Genomic DNA, 19270 nt, shown 5'->3' on the forward strand with positions numbered 1-19270 from the left:
CACACACACACACACACGTATCTCCAGACTGTTTCTGTTTTCATCCTCCCAAACATATTACTGTGGAAACCACATTAAGCCCAAATCCACACCTTTTTACACCCTCAGTCTTAGGAAATGTGAGTGACATTCTATATTTACTGAGTCCCTTTTGAAACCCTAAATCTAAATCTAATAAGAATAAGAATAACAACCAACAATAATTCCATCCAACTGAGGTTTTACCTAAGGGTATAGTTTCACATTGACTTACCTTGCCATCAAATTTGGAATACTCGTTAAAGGGGTTATTCAGCTGCAGAGGACACTGCTCCAGGCGTACAGATAGTATTGACTGCTTTCCAGAATGTGGAGGTTTCTCTTTGAGCGACTTTTTTTCAAATAGTGACTTTAACTCCTGGGCTGTGATACAAGAGGAAGATAAAAACATCTTTGTGATTACAACACAGAGAGATAGCCTGTCCACCTTCCCTAAAAAGTCTTCCTTGGAATCCTGAGGAGGGAGTGTCCAAGACATGTTTAGGTCAGATATGTGCAAAAAGTCTCACATATATGTCTGTGCACTGAAAGAGCAGAGCACTGAAAAACACATAGGTCAGGTTTGTCAACTTAGAAAGACTAGGGTTTAAGGAAGGGGGCAGAAGGCAGACAAGCCAACAGAACAGCCATTTTGTAAGAGCGCCCACAGCTGTGAGACCTGAGATTCAGCCTGGCTTTGCCACTAGCAGATAGATGTGTGATACTGGACCATTCACTAAACCTCTTTGGACTTGTCAAACCAGATTATCTTGAAGATCTCTCCTGGCTCTAATATGTGGTTTTGAAGTTCTAGTTCTTCAAGGTCAAGGTCCACCTCTTAATCCTCTCACACTTTCCAATGACACCTAGCACACAATCTGGATGACAAAGATGAGGAGGAGGAAAAGGAGAAAGAGTATTTTTAATAATAATAGCTAACATTTACTGAGCAAACCAACGTATCTCATCTAATCCTCATAACAAGCTGATGAGGTAGATATTTGCATTATCTCAATTCTGTCAACTGGAAACTGAAGCGTAGAATATTTTGATTAGCCCTAGGCCACACAGCCAGTAAGTAGCAGGGCTCAGATTTGCACCCAGCCATGGCTCTTAGCCATTAGGCACTAATGAACAAAGTAGACCTTCAATAAATTTTGTTGCATGAATCAATGAATAAAATAATGATTGAAGGAATTCAGATTAAGTTATTAAATCAAAACCTTCAGCACTTATTCATTAGTGAACCAAGACAAGTTAGTTCCATATCTTCTCAAAGATCATTTCATTCTCTATATTAATCTGAATGTCATTTAAGGTGATAGCTGGATGATAAGTACATGAGCGTTCATTATACTTTATATTTTGTGATGTTAGAAAATTTCCATACTTTACACTTTAAATGAATCAATCGTAGATCTTAAAATGTGCAATAAATAAGTTCAACCCATTCCATTCTTGAGCATAGCCAACTTGAACTGAGATCAAACATAATTGTGAAATAGTCACTTAGAACTTTTTAAAAAGGTAACAAAATTATTTTCAACAAACCAGTGGGGGAAGTTTATCAAACGAGTCCTTATAGATTTAAGTGGCAAACCAGGAGAAAAGGATCTAATTCTTTTTTAAAATGTGGCACTTGACTATCCAATCCAGATTCTGAATATATAAGTACATGTGATCAACAGATTAATATGTTAATTATATATTAATACCAACAGATTAATGCACATTTGAAAAAGTTTTAGATTACTATTGAAGTGGTATTTTAAATATTGGAAGTACTATTCTACCTGTACTCTATCAATAATTTTATTGCTACACTTTGGAAAAGAATAATCCTTTATTAAATACCTACTAGGAAAAAGTAAAAACAAAAAACCTACTAGGGGCCAGGAACAATGCCAGGTGTCTTCTCATCCTATGCTCACAATGATCCTGAAAGACAGGTTACCAACAGCTCCATGAAGAAACTGAGGTGTAGCAAACATAAGTCCCTTATCCAAGTCACTCTACTGTTATCAGTAGGGTTAAGTGTGAAGTGATGATATATTAACTCTTCCATTCTCAGACTAATTCACACTTAGACCTCTCTCCTCAACCTGTGACATTTTCCCACTTCCTCTTTTGCTTCCTACATCACGGAGAAACAGAAACAACCAAATGAGGACTTCTGCATGCTCTCACCTGCACTTTCTCCCACCTTCCCTCCCGTCACAACATGGATGAACTGCCTATGCTCTTATCAGATCAGCCCCTCCTCTGTGCACTAGATTCCATCCACTCTTGCCGACTCAAGGGCATCAAGCAATTCTCTTCCATCTCGCTTCCATTTTCAATTTTTCCCTCTTACTGGGTCAGTCTCATCAGCATATAGATACTGAAATACTACTCATTAAAAAAAAAAAAATTCTCCTGTACTTCCATACTCCCAACCAGTTACTACCCTATTTTTCTGCTCCTCAAAATGGTTGTCTATATTCTTGCTGTCTAATTTTTCTCCTCCCATTCACACAAACCCACTCCAATCAGGCATTCAGGCTCCACCACTTCATCAAAGCACCTTTCAACGAAGTCACCAATGGTTCCCCTGTTGCTAAATCTACTGGTCAATTTTTAATCCTCATCTTACAAGACCTCTTGGTAGCACTTGACATTTCACTCGTTCCTTTTTGGAATCCTTTTCTTCACTTGCTGTCCAGGCTACTCCTTCTCAGTCTCCTTGCTGATTCTTCCTCCTTTTGCCCTCAAATCTTTGGCATTCCCCAAGGCATAGTGTTTGGGCCTTTTCTTTATCTACATTCACTCCCTCAGTGATCTCATCCAGCCTTATGATTTTATATACCACTTTAGGGAATTCCCTGCTGGTCCAGTGGTTAGGAATCCGGGCTTTCACTGCCGGGGGCCAGAGTTTGATCCCTGGTTGAGGAACTAAGATCCTGCAAGCTGCATGGCAGGGCCAATAAAATAAAATAAATAGGTAAATACCATTTTACAAGAGACAAAACTAAATTGCAGTGATACAAATCAGAACAATGATTGCCTTTGGGGAGGAGACTAACTAGAAAGAGGCACGAGGGAACTTTTCTGGGGTATAGAAATGCTGTATACGTGACTGGAATGCTAGTTACACAGGTGTATGTTTGGCAAAAGTCATCAAACTGTACATTTAATACCTATACATTTCAATGTATGTACAGCATACCTCAATAAAAAAAAAATAAGGGAAAACCTAAATAAATATCCTCTGTATGCTGATAACTTCTAAATGATTATTCCTAGACTCCCTAAAATTATAGATTCAACTTCATATTTCGCACCTCCACTTGGATGTCCAATAGGTATCTCAAACTTTACACGTCTGTAACCAAACTCTTGATCTTCCCCACAAACCCGCCCCTCCCACAATTTTCTTCTCAGTTAATGGCAACTCAATTTTGCTAGGCAAAAAACTTGGGTGTCATTCCACTTTTCTCTTTCTCGCACATCCTATCCATCAACAGAAACTTAAGAAGATAATCCAGAACCACCTATAGCTACCAAAACTGGATTATTACCACCACCTTCAAACTGGTCTTGTTTCCACCCTTGCCTCCCCCACCCCAACCCAGGCCACTGTCTCTTCTCAACACAGCAGACAATGAGTCTTTTAAAATACAAGTTATAGGGACTTCCCTGGTGATACAGTGGTTAAGACTCCACGCTTCCACTGCAGGGGGCGCGGGTTCGACCCCTGGTCAGGAAACTAAGCTCCCGCATGCTGCCTGGTGCAGCCCAAATTTTTTTTTAATTTTAAAGAAGAAAAAACAAAGTTATAAACTTCAGAATAAGAAGAAAATTGATAAATCTGATGACAACAAAAACAAAAACTTCCTAATATATAAAGATTCTCAAAGTAGAGAAGACACTGACCAACAACATGGACAAGAAATATATAATATCCACAGAAAAAGAAATTCAAATAGCTCTTTTTTTTTTGTGGTACGTGGGCCTCTCACTGTTGTGGCCTCTCCCGTTGCGGAGCACAGGCTCCGGACGCGCAGGCTCAGCGGCCATGGCTCACGGGCCTAGGCACTCCGCGGCACGTGGGATCTTCCCGGACCGGGGCATGAACCCGCGTCCCCTGCATCGGCAGGCGGACTCTCAACCACTGCGCCACCAGGGAAGCCCCTCAAAGAGCTCTTAAACAAATGGAAAGATGTTCAACCACATTTCATAATAAGAAATATGCAATTTAAAACTATACTACGAGGGACTTCCCTGGTGGCGCAGTGGTTGAGAGTCCGCCTGCCGATGCGGGGGCACGGGTAGTGCCCTGGTCCGGGAGAATCCCACATGCCGCGGAGCAGCTGGGCCCGTGAGCCATGGCCGCTGAGCCTGCGCGTCCGGAGCCTGTGCTCTGCAGCGGGAGGGGCCGCAGCAGTGAGAGGCCCAAGTACCGCAAAAATAAAGAATCTGCCTGCCAATGCAGGGGACACAGGTTCAAGCCCTCGTCCGGGAAGATCCCACATGCCGCGGAGCAACTAAGCCTGTGCGCCACAAATACTGAGCCTGCGCTCTAGAGCCTGTGAGCCACAACTATTGAGCCCGTGAGCCAAAACTACCGAAGCCCAAACACCTAGAGCCCGGGCTCTGCAACAGGAGAAGCCACCGCAATGAGAAGCTCGCACACCGCAACAAAGAGTAGCCCCGGCTCACCTCAACTAGAGAAAGCCCACGCACAGCAACGAAGACCCAACACAGCCATAAATAAATAAATACATATATTAAAAAAAAAAAAACCAAAAAACTATACTATGATACCATTCCACTTCTATCAGGAAATAGACACTCGACACATTACTAGAGGGAATGAAAAACAGCAAAATCTCAATAAAGGGGAATGTAACAATGTCAAAGAAAACCATATATTTACCCCTTGGCCCAACAATACCACTTTCAGGATTCTGATCCTAGAGACACTGGCAAAAAAACAAAACTAAACTAATATGCATGACGCTTTCCACTGCAGTCCCATTTGCAACAGCAAAAGCCTGAAAACTATCAAATATCCCTCAACAAGGGACTGGTTGGCTAAACTATGGTACAACCACATCATGAAACCTATCTCTATGTATTGCTCCAGAGTAATTCTCAGGATGTGTTGCTAAATGAAAAATGGGTTGCATAAAATAGTGTGTATTATGCTATCTTTAATTTAAAAAGAGGGGAATATGAATGTAAATATGCTTATATATATTTGTAAGTGGACAGAAAAGCCAAAACCTTTTTTAAAATGACTATCTAAAAGAGTAGAAGACAAGGAATGAGCCTAGATTTCTCTGGTTTACCTTGTTTTATGTATTTAACTTTACAACCATGTAAATGTTTTGTGTAATTAAGAAAAAGTGTAACCTCTAAAAATAAAAGCAAAATTAAAAATGAACTTAAGTGTAGTATTTAGTTGGCAGTTTAACTACAAAGAGAGGAATTATTTTAAGTAACTTTATCATATATCAATTTGACTGTACATTCCCTATTAGAAAATATCAAAAAGACAAAAAAAAAATCTTAAACTGTTTTCACTAATCATAATGTTAATAATAACATTGGTATTTCTATTCTGGAACCAAGATTTTCAGCATGAGAAAGGATACATAAACATAAAATCAAAAGTAAAAATTCCTAAATCTGAATTGGAATTATCAGCATTAACTCACAATGTATTCTCTTTAAAAATTTATTTTTTTCTGAGCTCTACTCCCTGAAAAGGCCTACAAGGAAAACAAAAATCAATCCAGTGAGCCCCCCCAGAGCTCAGTTGTGGTCTCCTAATGCCATTTACCACTAAAAAGAATCAAGACTCCCTGGAAAAACAGCTGATTCCAGATTTGGGGAAGAAAATGTGCAAGATGAACCTGCAACATCTTGTTACACAAGAAAGCAAGGAAACTATGAAAGATTACTGGAATTGTGTCAAAAGAACTTAGCAGCAAATGTGAAGGGACTCACTATACAAAGGGAGAATTTCAGCATAAAAAAAGAATAACTGCAATGAATTGAAAAATATAAATTATGCTTAAAAACCCATGAGTGCATAATGATACAAAGGGAAAAAAACCCTCATTGGTCATCTACATGGGATGCTAGGGAACAAACTCTTCATTCTGAAAACAACTGACAAAGGTAAAGAAGCAAGCATTTATCCTGCTGTTCTTGTAGGGACTATACCTGAGGATAGCCAAATAATAGATTAGGGAAAGTCCTTTATATAAAACAAGTTGATAAAAATTAGAAATCACTATTTCACACCTCTTAATGAAATAATGAATCTAGGTGATACTCATTAATGGCCACTAAAACTATCAGATGAAAAGCTGATGGGAGTAATTTAATGATGGATGGATAAGGCCTGATTCCACCATCAATCTTGTTACAAAAAACACAGTAAGACATTCCATGTTTCCTAAAATGATGCAATAGGAAATACAGATCAGCATGTACACAGTGTTCTTACCAAAAATCAAACTTCAATCTGAGCAATTCTGTAGATCTAACCACCAGTTTATAGGAAATAAAGAGGACAGAGGAACATATTAACCATGGGGATATGATTAGCAAAAGCCAGAATGTAGGAAATACTATGGGACAAAATGACCCAGTTTCTTCAACTAATAAATTACAAGAATAAAAAGTGAAAGAGAATCTATAGATTAAAAAGGAAATGAGACATATTGCCCAAAAGTAAGGTGTGGACCTTAGATCTAGACCTGAACAAACAAAATGGGGGGGGGGGGGCAGAAAAAAAAATTGAGACAATCAGGAAAATATTTGATAATAGTAAAGAATTCCTGCTAATTTTTGGAGGATAGTGGTAGAGCAGTTTTATTACATGTTAAAAAACACACAGGGCTTCCCTGGTGGCGCAGTGGTTAAGAATCCACCTGCCAATGCAAGGGACACAGGTTTGAGCCCTAGTCCGGGAAGATCCCACATGCCGCGGAGCAACTAAGCCCGTGTGCCGCAACTACTGAGCCTGTGCTCTAGAGCCCATGAGCCACAACTACTGAGCCCGCGTGCCAAAGCTACGTGCCTAGAGCCCGTGCTCCGCAACAAGAGAAGCCACCGCAATGAGAAGCCCACGCACCACAACGAAGAGTAGCCCCCGCTCGCCGCAACTAGAGAAAGCCTGCACACAGCAACGAAGACCCAATGCAGCCAAAAATAAAATAAATAATAAACAAACACATAAGTATTTAGGTATGCAATTATATGATAGCTAGGATTTGCTTAAAAATAATCTGGGAGGGGAGGGGAGGTGAATGTCTAAATGACACAAGACGAAACATATATTGCTAACTGCTGAAGCTGGGTGATGGGCACGTGGGGTTCATGACACCATTCTCTCTACTTTTGTATATGTTTGAAAATTTTTTTCTTTGTTTTTGTGTTTGAAAAATTTTATAATAAATAGTTGTTTTAAATGAAATTCAAGCTAGGAAAAAAAAAGTAAAAAGTAAGTCACACATCATATCAGTACTCTGATCAAATCACCTCACCCAGGGTCCTTACAGGACTGTGCATGATCAGGTCTCCCACTACTTACTTCTCTGACCTCACTCCTTCCCTTGCTTACTCTACTCTAACCAACAAGCATCCTTCCTTGCTATTCCTTGAGTACATCAGTCACACTTCTGCCACAGAACCTTTGCACTTGCTGTTCCCTCATCTTAGAACACTCATCTCCCAGTATCTGCCTGGCTCACTCCTTCACTTCCTTCAGATCTCTGCTCATCCACCACCTTCCTAATGAGACCTTCCCTGATCACCCTATATAAAACAGCACAATCCCATGCCTAGCATTCCTTACTGACCTTAGTTGGGGGATATTGTTTTCTATGCCACTTCTCCCATTCTGACACCTGACCTCCTATGTTCGTTTAAATGCCTTTCTCCCCAACAACCTCCACGAGGGGAGGGACTTTGTCTTGTTCACTGCTCTACCTTCTAGACCTATAATAGTGCATAACTGCCTTTGCATACTGTGGGAGCTAAATAAATACTTGTTGAATGAAAAACTCTGGATCAGAAAAGCAGAGAAAGTAGTTGTGGGGATAGGGAGCAGAATAGGAGGAGGAAGGAGAGAGCAGATGGTCACAAAAAAGCAGAGATAAGATTGGAAAAGGTCACAGAGCCCTTCTTCCTGGTTCTAAGCCATTCATAAGACACAGCTATACTTCCTGAGTTGCTCAACTTCAAGCTGCTCTTCAACTTTGACTTCACTTGCTTTTCATTATTTTCAACTGAAAGGTTTTAATATAGAAGCTTTGGTACCTTTCCCGAACATTGGCTGTAGCTGACACAGAGAAAGAAAGGTACAAGGGAACCCCAAAGACTCCTCAATATTCAAAGCTCCAGGAGCAGCTCCTTTCTGCCTGTGGTACGGGAGAGAATGGAGCACAGTGGAGAGACTACAGTGTTTGGGATCAGATTGGCCAGGAGAAGAATTCTGACTTTGTAACTACTTGTAAGTAAGTAACTTGGGAAAGTTAGTTAGCGCCTCTGTCCTCCAGTTTTCTCACCAATAATACAGAAATATTAACAGCTAATTTGCTCTGCTTGCATGAAGATGAAGTAAAGTTAGTGGCTGGCATATTATAATCCAGTGGTGCTCAGAGCTGGTTACCCATCAGAATCACCCAGTGAGCTTCTGAAAAATATAGATTTGTGGACCCTAACCTCTACCTACTGAACCAGGAATTACACAGACAGGGCCTAGAAATGTATATAGAATGTCATTATAACATGTACTTTTGGATGCATTTCTGACTTTTATACAGCCATTGTATCTGGGAACTGTTGTCTTAAGAAACCAATAATAGAAGTTATAGTAAGAAAACTTCAGGAATATTCATAAGTAACTGATAAAAACTACATTACTGTTTTAAGTTATTATTTAACTTCACATGTAAATAGCCTTGAATTCCAATTAGACTTCAAATTTCTTAAGGACAGGAATCATGTATTCCTCAAAGCACCTAGCACAGAATTACTACGCACACAGAAGTTGTAGAAGAAATACTTGTTAAATGACTCAATAAATAAGAATAATAACCAATTTTGTAAATAATATACCAACACCATTTTAAAACAATAAAATTAAAAATACTAGTCTTTGATTTGAGATTATTCCTGACAAAGCTGTCTTCCAATGACATCGTCTTCACATTTATCCATGCAGTTTTAGTTACAGAAATACTAAAAGAATCTTACTATAAGGTATTACGTTTACCATGTGGTCTCGTGGCATATGGGTCAGTAGGTTCATAAAGAACTTCGAGGTATGGACCAGATGGTTTCTAAGATCCCTTCTAACTCCTCTATGAAAAGGAAGCATTTAGGCAGTGTCTTAAAGAATAAACTGGATGTAGCAGATAGAATAAGTGTGGAAAAAGAACATTCCATGGGAGGTCATCATATTCATAATGATGATTCTTCTAGTGGGAAATGAAATAAAACAAAGATAAAAAACAGATGAAAGGATTTTTCACAAAATGTAATTAGCAGAAGAATGAGGAAATGAATGAATGATTACCTAGCCAAAATTCCCAATTAATATCAAAATGATTTGGTGGTGGCATTTCTTGCCAAAAGAGAGTGTGTATTTGAGAGATGTGTGAAAATAGAATGGCTGATCCATTTGCCAGGTAGATGTTTAGTGGACTGCGAACTCCACTTTTCTAACACATTTCAGGATAACCAGAGTGCCAGTCTGTGGTAATGACAGAACCCAGCTTAACAGAAAATTCAAAGGCATTCTTCTGTGCATTGACGAGGTTCACTCTAACCATCAAGAGTAACCACCAGGCAGGCTACTGGTCTGGCCAGAATCAAGGTCAACATCTCAAAGCATGGGCAGGCACATTAAGGAGCTCTTCCAGAAATAAGATCACAGTGTCAATTACTGAAATCTCTGAGACAGAAATAAAGGGAAGGAAACTGAGGGAGAGAGAAGCAGATATACATAATGGACAGTGTGGTTAAAATGAAAGCCAACAGGGGACTATTTGTTCCTCCAGCACATTCTGTGAAACACTGAACAAAAGTTAAAGTGGATTAGAACTTTAAGGAGTGGGCGGGGGAGTACCAAAACTTATTAGATGCATCAAAATTTAGGTTGAAGAAATTACTTCTCACATTGTGAAAGGGGTTAATGAAGATACATTTGAGATGCTCTACTCTATTTAATTAATTTATTTATTTATGATCATTTTAAGATATGGAAGTGAAGAAGGCAAAACAAAGGGTAGCTGGAGCGATGGGCTTATTAAACTGGCTCTGAATTCATTAAGGAGAGATAAATAGGAAAAACATTAAGACATACAAAAATATTGAAGAAAGTAGACAAAATAAATGATGTAAGGGTTTTCCAGTTTATGCTAAATATAACGGAGAGAAGTATTAACTAGATCAACAGAAAAGGCCAGCCTGGAGAGATTTTTAAAGTACCAAGAGCAAAACTAAAAAGACATTCAAGAAGAACTATAGGAAGTCACAGAAGTGAGATACAAAAAAGAGAAAGAAGTGGATTTCTCATTCTAAACAGTCGTTATTTAGAAGCAATCATTAAGAAAATCATACCCATTGAACACTCCTGAGTTTACAATTATAGTAGGAGAAAGCAATAACCACTTTATATGACATGGTTTAGCAGAAAGAGATTGGCCTTTAGGTGCAGACAGTGCTAGATAACGAAACATGGCTCTACTGCACCACCACTTCCTAGCCTTGTAACTTTAGCAAGTTAAGCCTCTGTGACCCTCTGTTTCGTCTGTTAATGACAGCAATGATACCTACACCTTATAAGACCACTGCATTGGAGGTAATGCACATAAGGTACTTACCACAGCACTAGGTAGGTGCTGCTGTTAAAGTGATAATCATTAATATTACTGGTTTCATAAATATTATGTAGCAAAGGAGTCAGTCAACGAAAATTGATTGGACATGTATTATATGCCAGGGTGGTAGTGGGAGGTGCTAAGAAGATATAAAAGACAACTGCAGACATTTATTTCAAAGGAAGAAAAAAAAAGTCTAGGAAACATGATAAAACATTAGAAAATATTTTAATAGCATTCTATTTTGTACTTTCTTAAAAAGTCTTCTCTCCTTGCTGAGATTGAAGCTTTGAAAATATATAAGACAGCCAGCTTTTTAATGTATCAATACATACCACATGAACACATACTGCAAATGCTAATACCAGCAACATAATGGTCTGTAAGCTAAAGGAAAAAAATTAGCATATATGCAAAAAAGATTGTTATTGGGGCTAATGAGGCAAGGGCAAGTCTAGGTTAGAACTGCCAGGAGGGATCTACAATCCAGAGGCCCATCCAAATCATAGGTACACCTTGGCTCTAAGAACAAGGTACTGGTACAACAGTTTCTACAAAATATACCCTGCACTCATCAATTCTTGTGATCCAGGAGAAGGAGTGGCCAAAAAGACAAGACCTAAAGAACACACAGCTTCAGCAGGCCAAGGCACCCAAGTGAAAGAGTTCAAAGCTTAAAACACAGAGGTATCTGCCTAGAGGATTTAAAAGGATGAATTAAAATTAAAAGCTCTTATATAATAATATAAACTAAATATATAAATCTCAAATTAACAATTAAAATTATTTCAATTTACCTGATTGCTTAGAATTTCTTTCTTTCCACTGAATATTTTTGCATTTGATCTGGTTTTGTCTCTCTTTTCGGAGTCGTTCTAATCTTTGAGCTTGAAAAGAAATATTATAACTATAAGTTTGTCAATGAAAGTTTACTATAAACAAAGACATAATTAACTACCTTTATATGAATAAAGATGTTTTATATTGCATATGTAGGGAAAAAGTCATAAAATTTTAAAGGTGGCACCCCTGAAAAGCAAATACCAACAAAAACATGAAAATATTCTTGATTTATAATTGAAATTAGAGGATATAAAACATTAATAGAGATCATAAAGATAGTATTAACATGGAAGAGAATAATAAAATGTGAAAACTTCTGTGATTAATATGACATTTCATTATATAAATCATTAATAACGGTCTTAAAGGAATTTTAATGCACAAATGAACTGAAGTGAATATTACATTACAGGAATAAAATTACTGTTATGAATTACTCTACCCGTTTCAAAAATTAAAGATAAATGAACTCAGACTAGACTATTAAAGTTTTAAATATAAAATCCTTTATCTAAAAATCATGAAAATTATAAAATGTCAAAGCTATATAAATTAGCATAGCTTTTCTTCAGTGGGCTGAAACAGTTTATAGGTACTAAAATAAATGATTTGTATCTTTGTAACATTAGTCAAATCTTAAAAAGAACAATTTTTCTTACACAAAATTTTAAGATATGCTGAAAGGATTAAAAAGTAAATTCCCTGGTCGCTAAGACACCTCACAATCCTAATTAATTATTAGCATCCAAGTACTAGCTTAAGAAATTCCAACAACAATAACAAAAGCATCATCTAAAATTGTGCATTTGTGATTATATTACCACTGGCTGATCAACCTTCAAAAGTCAGTGAACTGATCTTTTAAAGAAATACTGTCCAGCATATATTAACAACAGCTGCACACGGAGACTACAATGGAAAAGAAAGTCACAACTGATGTCACCTCTCCAAATTAGTTTCCTCTTGCTAATCTTCAACTTCCTATCCTGGCACAATGCTAATAAAATAAATAAATAAAATAAAGTTTTCTTGCAACCATTTCCAAGATAAGAAATCTTACATTCCTGCCTTAGCCTTGTGGTAGGGAAACACTGAAACTAATCTTGCCAGAAAATTAAACTATGCTGGCAAAAGCATTCTGACAATGTCACTATATCTAACCAAATTCCACGGAAGAAAAATACATTCAATTGCAATTAATAAATGTGAAGGGTACAGCAAAGTAATATAATCATAAAGCTCTCAATTTAGCGGCATTCTCCTACTGAAATCCATTCAACCTGTCATAAAAGATATCATCTCAATAACTTGCAAGGAAGTCAGTTTCAACTACAGAACCGAGAATCAATGGTTCTAAATTATATTCAAACCTTCACTCAAATCCTATTTTGATAAAAGTTCCTTTAGATACTGGGAAATGCTATTAATTATTTTCATCACAAGAGCAAATTATTCTTCGTAGATGTCACAGAATGCTGAATTCTGAACCAAAACCGTAACACGCTTTGCACTGTGAATTGCATCCTGCTCTACCTGCAGTACTCCTTTACATACATTTTACATTTGGACTGTGAAAATAAACATATAAATATTTTCAATGTTCTACTATATATCCTGCCGTTACTTTTCCTGAGAGTTAGCAGGTTATTGCTACTGATTAGGAGATTATATTTTTTGATTGTCTAAAAAAAATAAATTATTTTGTAGAATACCCTGTCATATTTGAACAACTAGATTATAAAGTCTAAATAATTTATCTAAGTAAAGGACTTGGTTTATCACATTGCCCTTGAAATGCTCCCAAAAAACTTAAGCTGGAAAAGGGGAATGATAAGTGTTTCAAAGCTAACGACTAAACAGATATATGCTAAAGTTGAGCATTTTCAAGCCACAATTATCAAAGGGTAGAGATCAACTAAATAAAGGTAATGTACCAAAAACAGGGGCACCTTTTCTAAGCTCACACCCAGTGTAGGAATTCCTACTAAAAGCAGGCCTAACAAATATTCAGTAGTCTCCCTCCGAACCCCATACCCCGCTACAATTCCTCCAGGGCAAGAACTGTCTCGGGCAGCAGCACCCTTGGCTGGTCAGCTCTCTGTATTAAAGTTTCTTTATCATGTCAACCTGAAATCTGCCTCCAGGTAGTTTGTCTACTGGGAATAATGTTGCTCTGTGAAGATACACAAAACAGTCCACTTCCCTCTCTACACAGTCACTTTTTAGAAACAGAACGCTCCTCTCATAGCCAACTTTTTCACCTATTCTTCCTCTGTCTGCTTCCTTATCCCTCTTCTGTCTACCTCCTTCTAACAGCATCACTCCAGAGACTCTCCCCATTCACAGTCGCAGAGATGGAGAGATTGCTTAGACTCACTGTTAGTGTAATACACACACATTTCTGTTAATGCACAGTAACTTTCCCCATTAAACCCATGCCAACATTATGCATTATTCTATAAGATTGTTTACTGATTTAAAGCTCAGAAGACATGACTAAAAGGCAAGGTTTACCTGTATTTGAGCGTCTTCTAATACCAAAGTCCCAACTTGAGGTAATATCGACTGACTGGGCATATACATAGCCCTGAGTCTCACCATTGCTTCCCTGAATTTCTGACCCACTGTCTCCAGGCATTGAAGGAGGATGAATCTTCTCTAGGTCAACATCATGATCAATGAGAACCATCTCACACATTCCTGTGTCATCACTGGTCACATGTGACTGTCGAATATGAGCTAGAATGATAGTTGGATTGTCCAAGAAGGCCATCCTTTCTGTGGGCCAATTTCCTTAAAAGGCTATTTTCTTCTCTTCATATTGTTTCACGGGCTCACCTGCCTAGAAACACGATGTACACAGCAACATTTAAGAATAAGGCAGAAAATGACTGAATCATTTTTCAAACAAATTCAATGTGGTAAAATGCTACCCTGAAAATCAACATTTGTCCCTGTAGCTAGGAGCTTAAAAGGATTAAGTCCAAGCTGAAAGGAAATCCTTATAAGCTCTAGGGGCTACCATTCTAGTCAATGAGATCTCCATGGTATCAGAGAAGATGGCTTACTCTTTTACAAAACAAGTAACAGTAACTCCTTAGGCCATTCAAAGTACATAACCACTGTTAAAACAATAAATTTTCCTTTCTTTCTCCCTTCATTCCCATGCAGTCTTCTCATTACTTTATAAGGTCATGGGGGAACAAGCTGTATTTTCCTCAAATGATGTGCTAAAGCATGAAACTGTATTTCAGTTTACATTTCCCCCTCCTGCCATATGGTTGTGAAATGTCTAAAAGGGCACAGACAATGCTTCCTGAGTTACCAGGAATTTTACAAAAACGGACCACCAAAGTAATTTTGTTCAATAAATACATTTTCCTTCCTTCTGATTTAAGATAGTATTGTGCTTTTAAAATAAAACTTATTAATCAAACTTGTCGGCTACCAGATTAATTTCTTATTTTAGAAACCTAATTATAAGAACTGCTTCCTGAATCCTGTTAAAACTGTAACAATGTTTATTCTGGGAACAAAATGGTACCTCCTCAGCTAAATGGGAATACTCAACAAAGAAAATATTACAGAATAGTGGTTAGGAAACTAAGGGCCTATAGGCAGAACTGGGTTCAAATCCTGGCCCTATCACTTGCTAGCTATGTGATCTTGGTCAAAATAACTTTAACCTCAGTAAGCCTGTTTTCTTTCTTCATTTGTGAAATGGGGATTGCAGGGAAGAAAGGATATATAGAAGATTAGGTAGGTAAAATGCTCAAAAGAACAGCTGGTACATAATTTAAAATTAGCTGTTTTTAGTAATGATGATGCTGATGGTAAAAATATCATTACCAACTTCAGTTTTCAATTCTTGTTTAAAATAATCCTAAAATATATCAACAGTTTATCCTTCTATCATTAAGTTCACAGCAGGTAAAATAAGTGCGTGCTTCCTTTGTAACAGAGGACTCTGCAGGTCATCTGGGTCACCTCCCTGCTCCTCTAAAACCATTATGAAGTGCAAGGAATGTGAACGGTAGACTGAATATGTTCCTAGGAACAGTCCTAGAAGATATTTATTTTTAGAAAGACCTAGAACACCAGATTTTCTTGTCATTTGTTTCTTCTAGAAATGGAACATAGGGGGAAATCTAGTTAAAAAATCATTATAGCTAACTGAAGTTTTAAAATTTTTTGTCTGGCAACATATCCTTCTATTAACCTCACCTGGTGGATCTTAAGGATACTGAGATTCAGAGTAAGTTTGACTAAGGAGCATCTCTGATCAAGTGAATTACATTAATTTTCATTTTTTCCCTTAAATATTCACTAAGTACTTATTTTACACTGAAGCTAATAGGAAATGCAAAGGTGAGTAAGGTATGCCTGAGTCAAAAAGTTTATACCCTAATATAGACTTAGTATATTTCCTAATATCATGGGATTCTTCTAAGTGTCAAATATCTGAGACATTTAGTTGCAGAAACAATAATGTCAGCCCACCACTTTAAGTGTATTAATCAGAAAAAAATTACAGAAATAAAGGGAAGCATTTAAGTTTCACTTGTAAAAATAAGTTCTTATATAACCACAAAGACGTATACAACCATAGATTTAGTTATGACAGTGTTTGTTTTGTAACAGAACCATGGAATCACAGATCAACAGATCTACAAACATCTTTGTAGCAATCACAACAAGCATCTTCCCTATGAAAGTGAGGCAACTAGGCACCAGCATAGGGGCAGGTGTTTTCAACTTCATATTGATTAGTTCTCCCCTGCAAAAACAAGGGCTTTCAGTGAGAAGCCACATATTTAATGGGTGTTCTGGCACCAAAAAGTCCAAGGACAAAGCGGCAAAACTATACTGGGGTATCTTCAACAGAATCTTTTTCAGGAAAATGAACCTGTTCCATCACCTCTTATGAAGAAAAGTTATGGGCAAACACTTCTGAAGGCACATACCAACTCCCTAACTATCCTAACAGAAGCCCCCAAAACGCCCTAACATGAGCAGATGCCTTCTTTATTAGTACACTATGACTTCATACAGTGAGGAATCTGTAGGAATCACTCAACAAATATTTATTCACTTCCAGTTCTGACAGGGAACTCCCACAGGGCTGCCCTGGGAAACATGTTTTCCACCTCCTATGATGTACTTGAGGATTCGGACTGGAAGTTCCACAAGGACAGGGGCCATAATACCATATCCTTTCTGGCAACAAAGAATCTTACACACAGCTGGAATTCAATAAATGTTGCTGTCTGACTTCCAAGGACTACACAATTTTGTTTCAGAGATAAGTCATATATGAGCATGTCGTGTGTAGGTGTGATTATAAAGAAAGAATTGCTTTTTAAAAAAATTAATACAGGCACAAGAGCTTCTCTACAATGTGCCCTTCAAAATTGTCACCCTTCAAAATTGTCACTATCAACTTATGCCAAAACTACTTTTCACAACCAAAAGAATATGTTTTAAATCACTTGGACAGCAGCAAATTATCATTTGAAGGTAGATTTGATTTCTAAAACAAAAATATTCCAAACAGACAAAAAAGCAAGTTATTTTCTCTGATCAGTTGTGCAAAGGTCAAAGATCTTCAAAACCAAATGCTGGCAGGGGTTCAGAGAAATGGGCACTCTCGTGCACTATAAGAGGGAATGAAAATTGGGACTTTTTAGAGGGTAATTTGGTAGTATATATCAAAGTGTAAAACATGAATACCCTTTGGACAACCCCACTTCTAGGATCTGCTCTAAGGAAATAACTGCAAAAATATTTATCTCAGGATTGTAATACTGAAGATCTGAAAGTAACCTAAATATCCATCAACACTGCATATGCCAGGACACATACATACAACGGAATACTACACAGTAATTAAAAATACTTGGTAAAGAATGGATAAACAAAATGTGGTAAACACATAACAATGGAAAGCTATTGAGCCTTAAAAAGTAAGAAAATTCTAAGACATGCTACAACATGGATGAACCGTAAGGACATTACACTAAATGAAATAAGCTAGTCAGAAAAGGACAAATGCTTCATGACTCCACTTATATGAGGTACCTAGAGTAGTCAGATTCATAGAGACAGAAAGTAGAAAATCTTTGCCAGGGGCTGGGGGGAGGGGAGAATTGGGAAGTAAGTGTTTAATAGGTATGTGTCAGTTTGGGAAGATGGAAAAGTTCTAGAGATGAATGGTATTAATGGCACATCAATGTGAATGTGCTTAATGCCACTGAATTGTATACTTAAAAATGGTTAGGGGGCTTCCCTGGTGGCGCAGTGGTTGAGAGTCCGCCTGCCGATGCAGGGGACGTGGGTTCATGCCCTGGTCCGGGAAGATCCCACATGCCGCGGAGCGGCTGGGCCCGTGAGCCATGGCCGCTGAGCCTGCGCGTCCGGAGCCTGTGCTCCGCAACGGGAGAGGCCACAACAGTGAGAGGCCCGCGTACCGCAAAAAAAAAAAAAAAAAAAAAGGTTAAAATGGTAAATTTTATGTTGTACATACTTTACCACAATTTTTTAATGTCCTGTTAAATGCCAGATTAAACAAATTTAAATAGGCTTTTTTCTTGCTGTTTAATTACAGCACTTCTCAAAGTTTTTAAACTACTAATGTATTATATATTGTGACTCTCCAAGAGGGGGTAACCTAGTAACGTAATATATTCCAAATTCCAAACTTATTTGATCCCTAAACATTTTTTCCTCTAGAAACACTAAAACATATCAATGTATAACTGAGTTTCACAGACATGGTTTAGAGATGCTGCTCTTCACTTTTACAAATGGCCTTGAATGCCTTCCCTGAACGTCACCAATTCTTGACTCTCCGAGATAGTCAATGCTTTTTAATATATACCATTAAGCTATCAGATAAACAATAATTAGATTGTTAGTAGATGTCCTACTTTTCAGATTTTCCCACTTTCTAACTCCAGGTTCCTCAAAGCATAAAGATTTGTTTTACTAAAAATGGAAGCAGGGATTTCCCTGGTAGTCCAGTGGTTGAGAATCTGCCTGCCAATGCAGGGGACACAGGTTCAAGCCCTGGTGCGGGAAGATCCCACATGCCACAGAGCAACTAAGCCCGTGCACTACAACTACTGAGCCTGTGCTCTAGAACCCGTGAGCCACAACTACTGAGCCCGCATGCCACAACTACTGAAGCCCGCACGCCTAGAGCCTATGCTCCACAACAAAAGAAGCCCCCGCTCGCTGCAACTAGAGAAAGCTTGCGTGCAGCGCAGCAACAAAGACCCAACACAGCCATAAAAAAAAAAAAGGAAGCAAAAGGGACAACCACAGAGAGTGAGTGGGAGGATAGTAAGAGATGTCCCAAAATGACATGGCCATTTTTAATGTACTGGATGGTCTCCTTTCATACTTCACTCATTCATTCATTCAACAAATATTTATTAAGTTCCTACTGTATGCTAAGTGTGGTTCCAGGTGCAACTTGGATGCTATTACCACTTCACATAACCATTTGATTTGTGTTCACTAATGATCAT

At 38.0% G+C, this 19270-nt stretch overlaps 1 protein-coding gene across 5 annotated transcripts in view; it reads right to left on the reverse strand.

The window, feature by feature from the left end:
- MAPKAP1 (MAPK associated protein 1) overlaps positions 1–19270 on the reverse strand; it is a 231214-nt gene that overhangs the window by 189652 nt on the left and 22292 nt on the right. For all 5 annotated transcript variants that reach the window (XR_003790653.1, XM_029201627.1, XM_029201625.1 and 2 more), the window contains 3 exons: positions 14256–14583; positions 11696–11785; positions 254–402 (listed from right to left, as the gene is read on the reverse strand). Coding sequence is in view for 4 of the 5 variants with exons in the window: in XM_029201627.1 (XP_029057460.1) it covers positions 254–402; positions 11696–11785; positions 14256–14514 (498 nt within the window). In the remaining variant the exon portion in view is untranslated. The remainder of the gene's footprint in view (positions 1–253; positions 403–11695; positions 11786–14255; positions 14584–19270) is intronic.

This window comes from Monodon monoceros, unplaced genomic scaffold, assembly GCF_005190385.1.
Source record: "Monodon monoceros isolate NGI ecotype Baffin Bay Population unplaced genomic scaffold, NGI_Narwhal_1 Super_Scaffold_5, whole genome shotgun sequence".
NCBI classification, from domain to species: Eukaryota; Metazoa; Chordata; class Mammalia; order Artiodactyla; family Monodontidae; genus Monodon; species Monodon monoceros.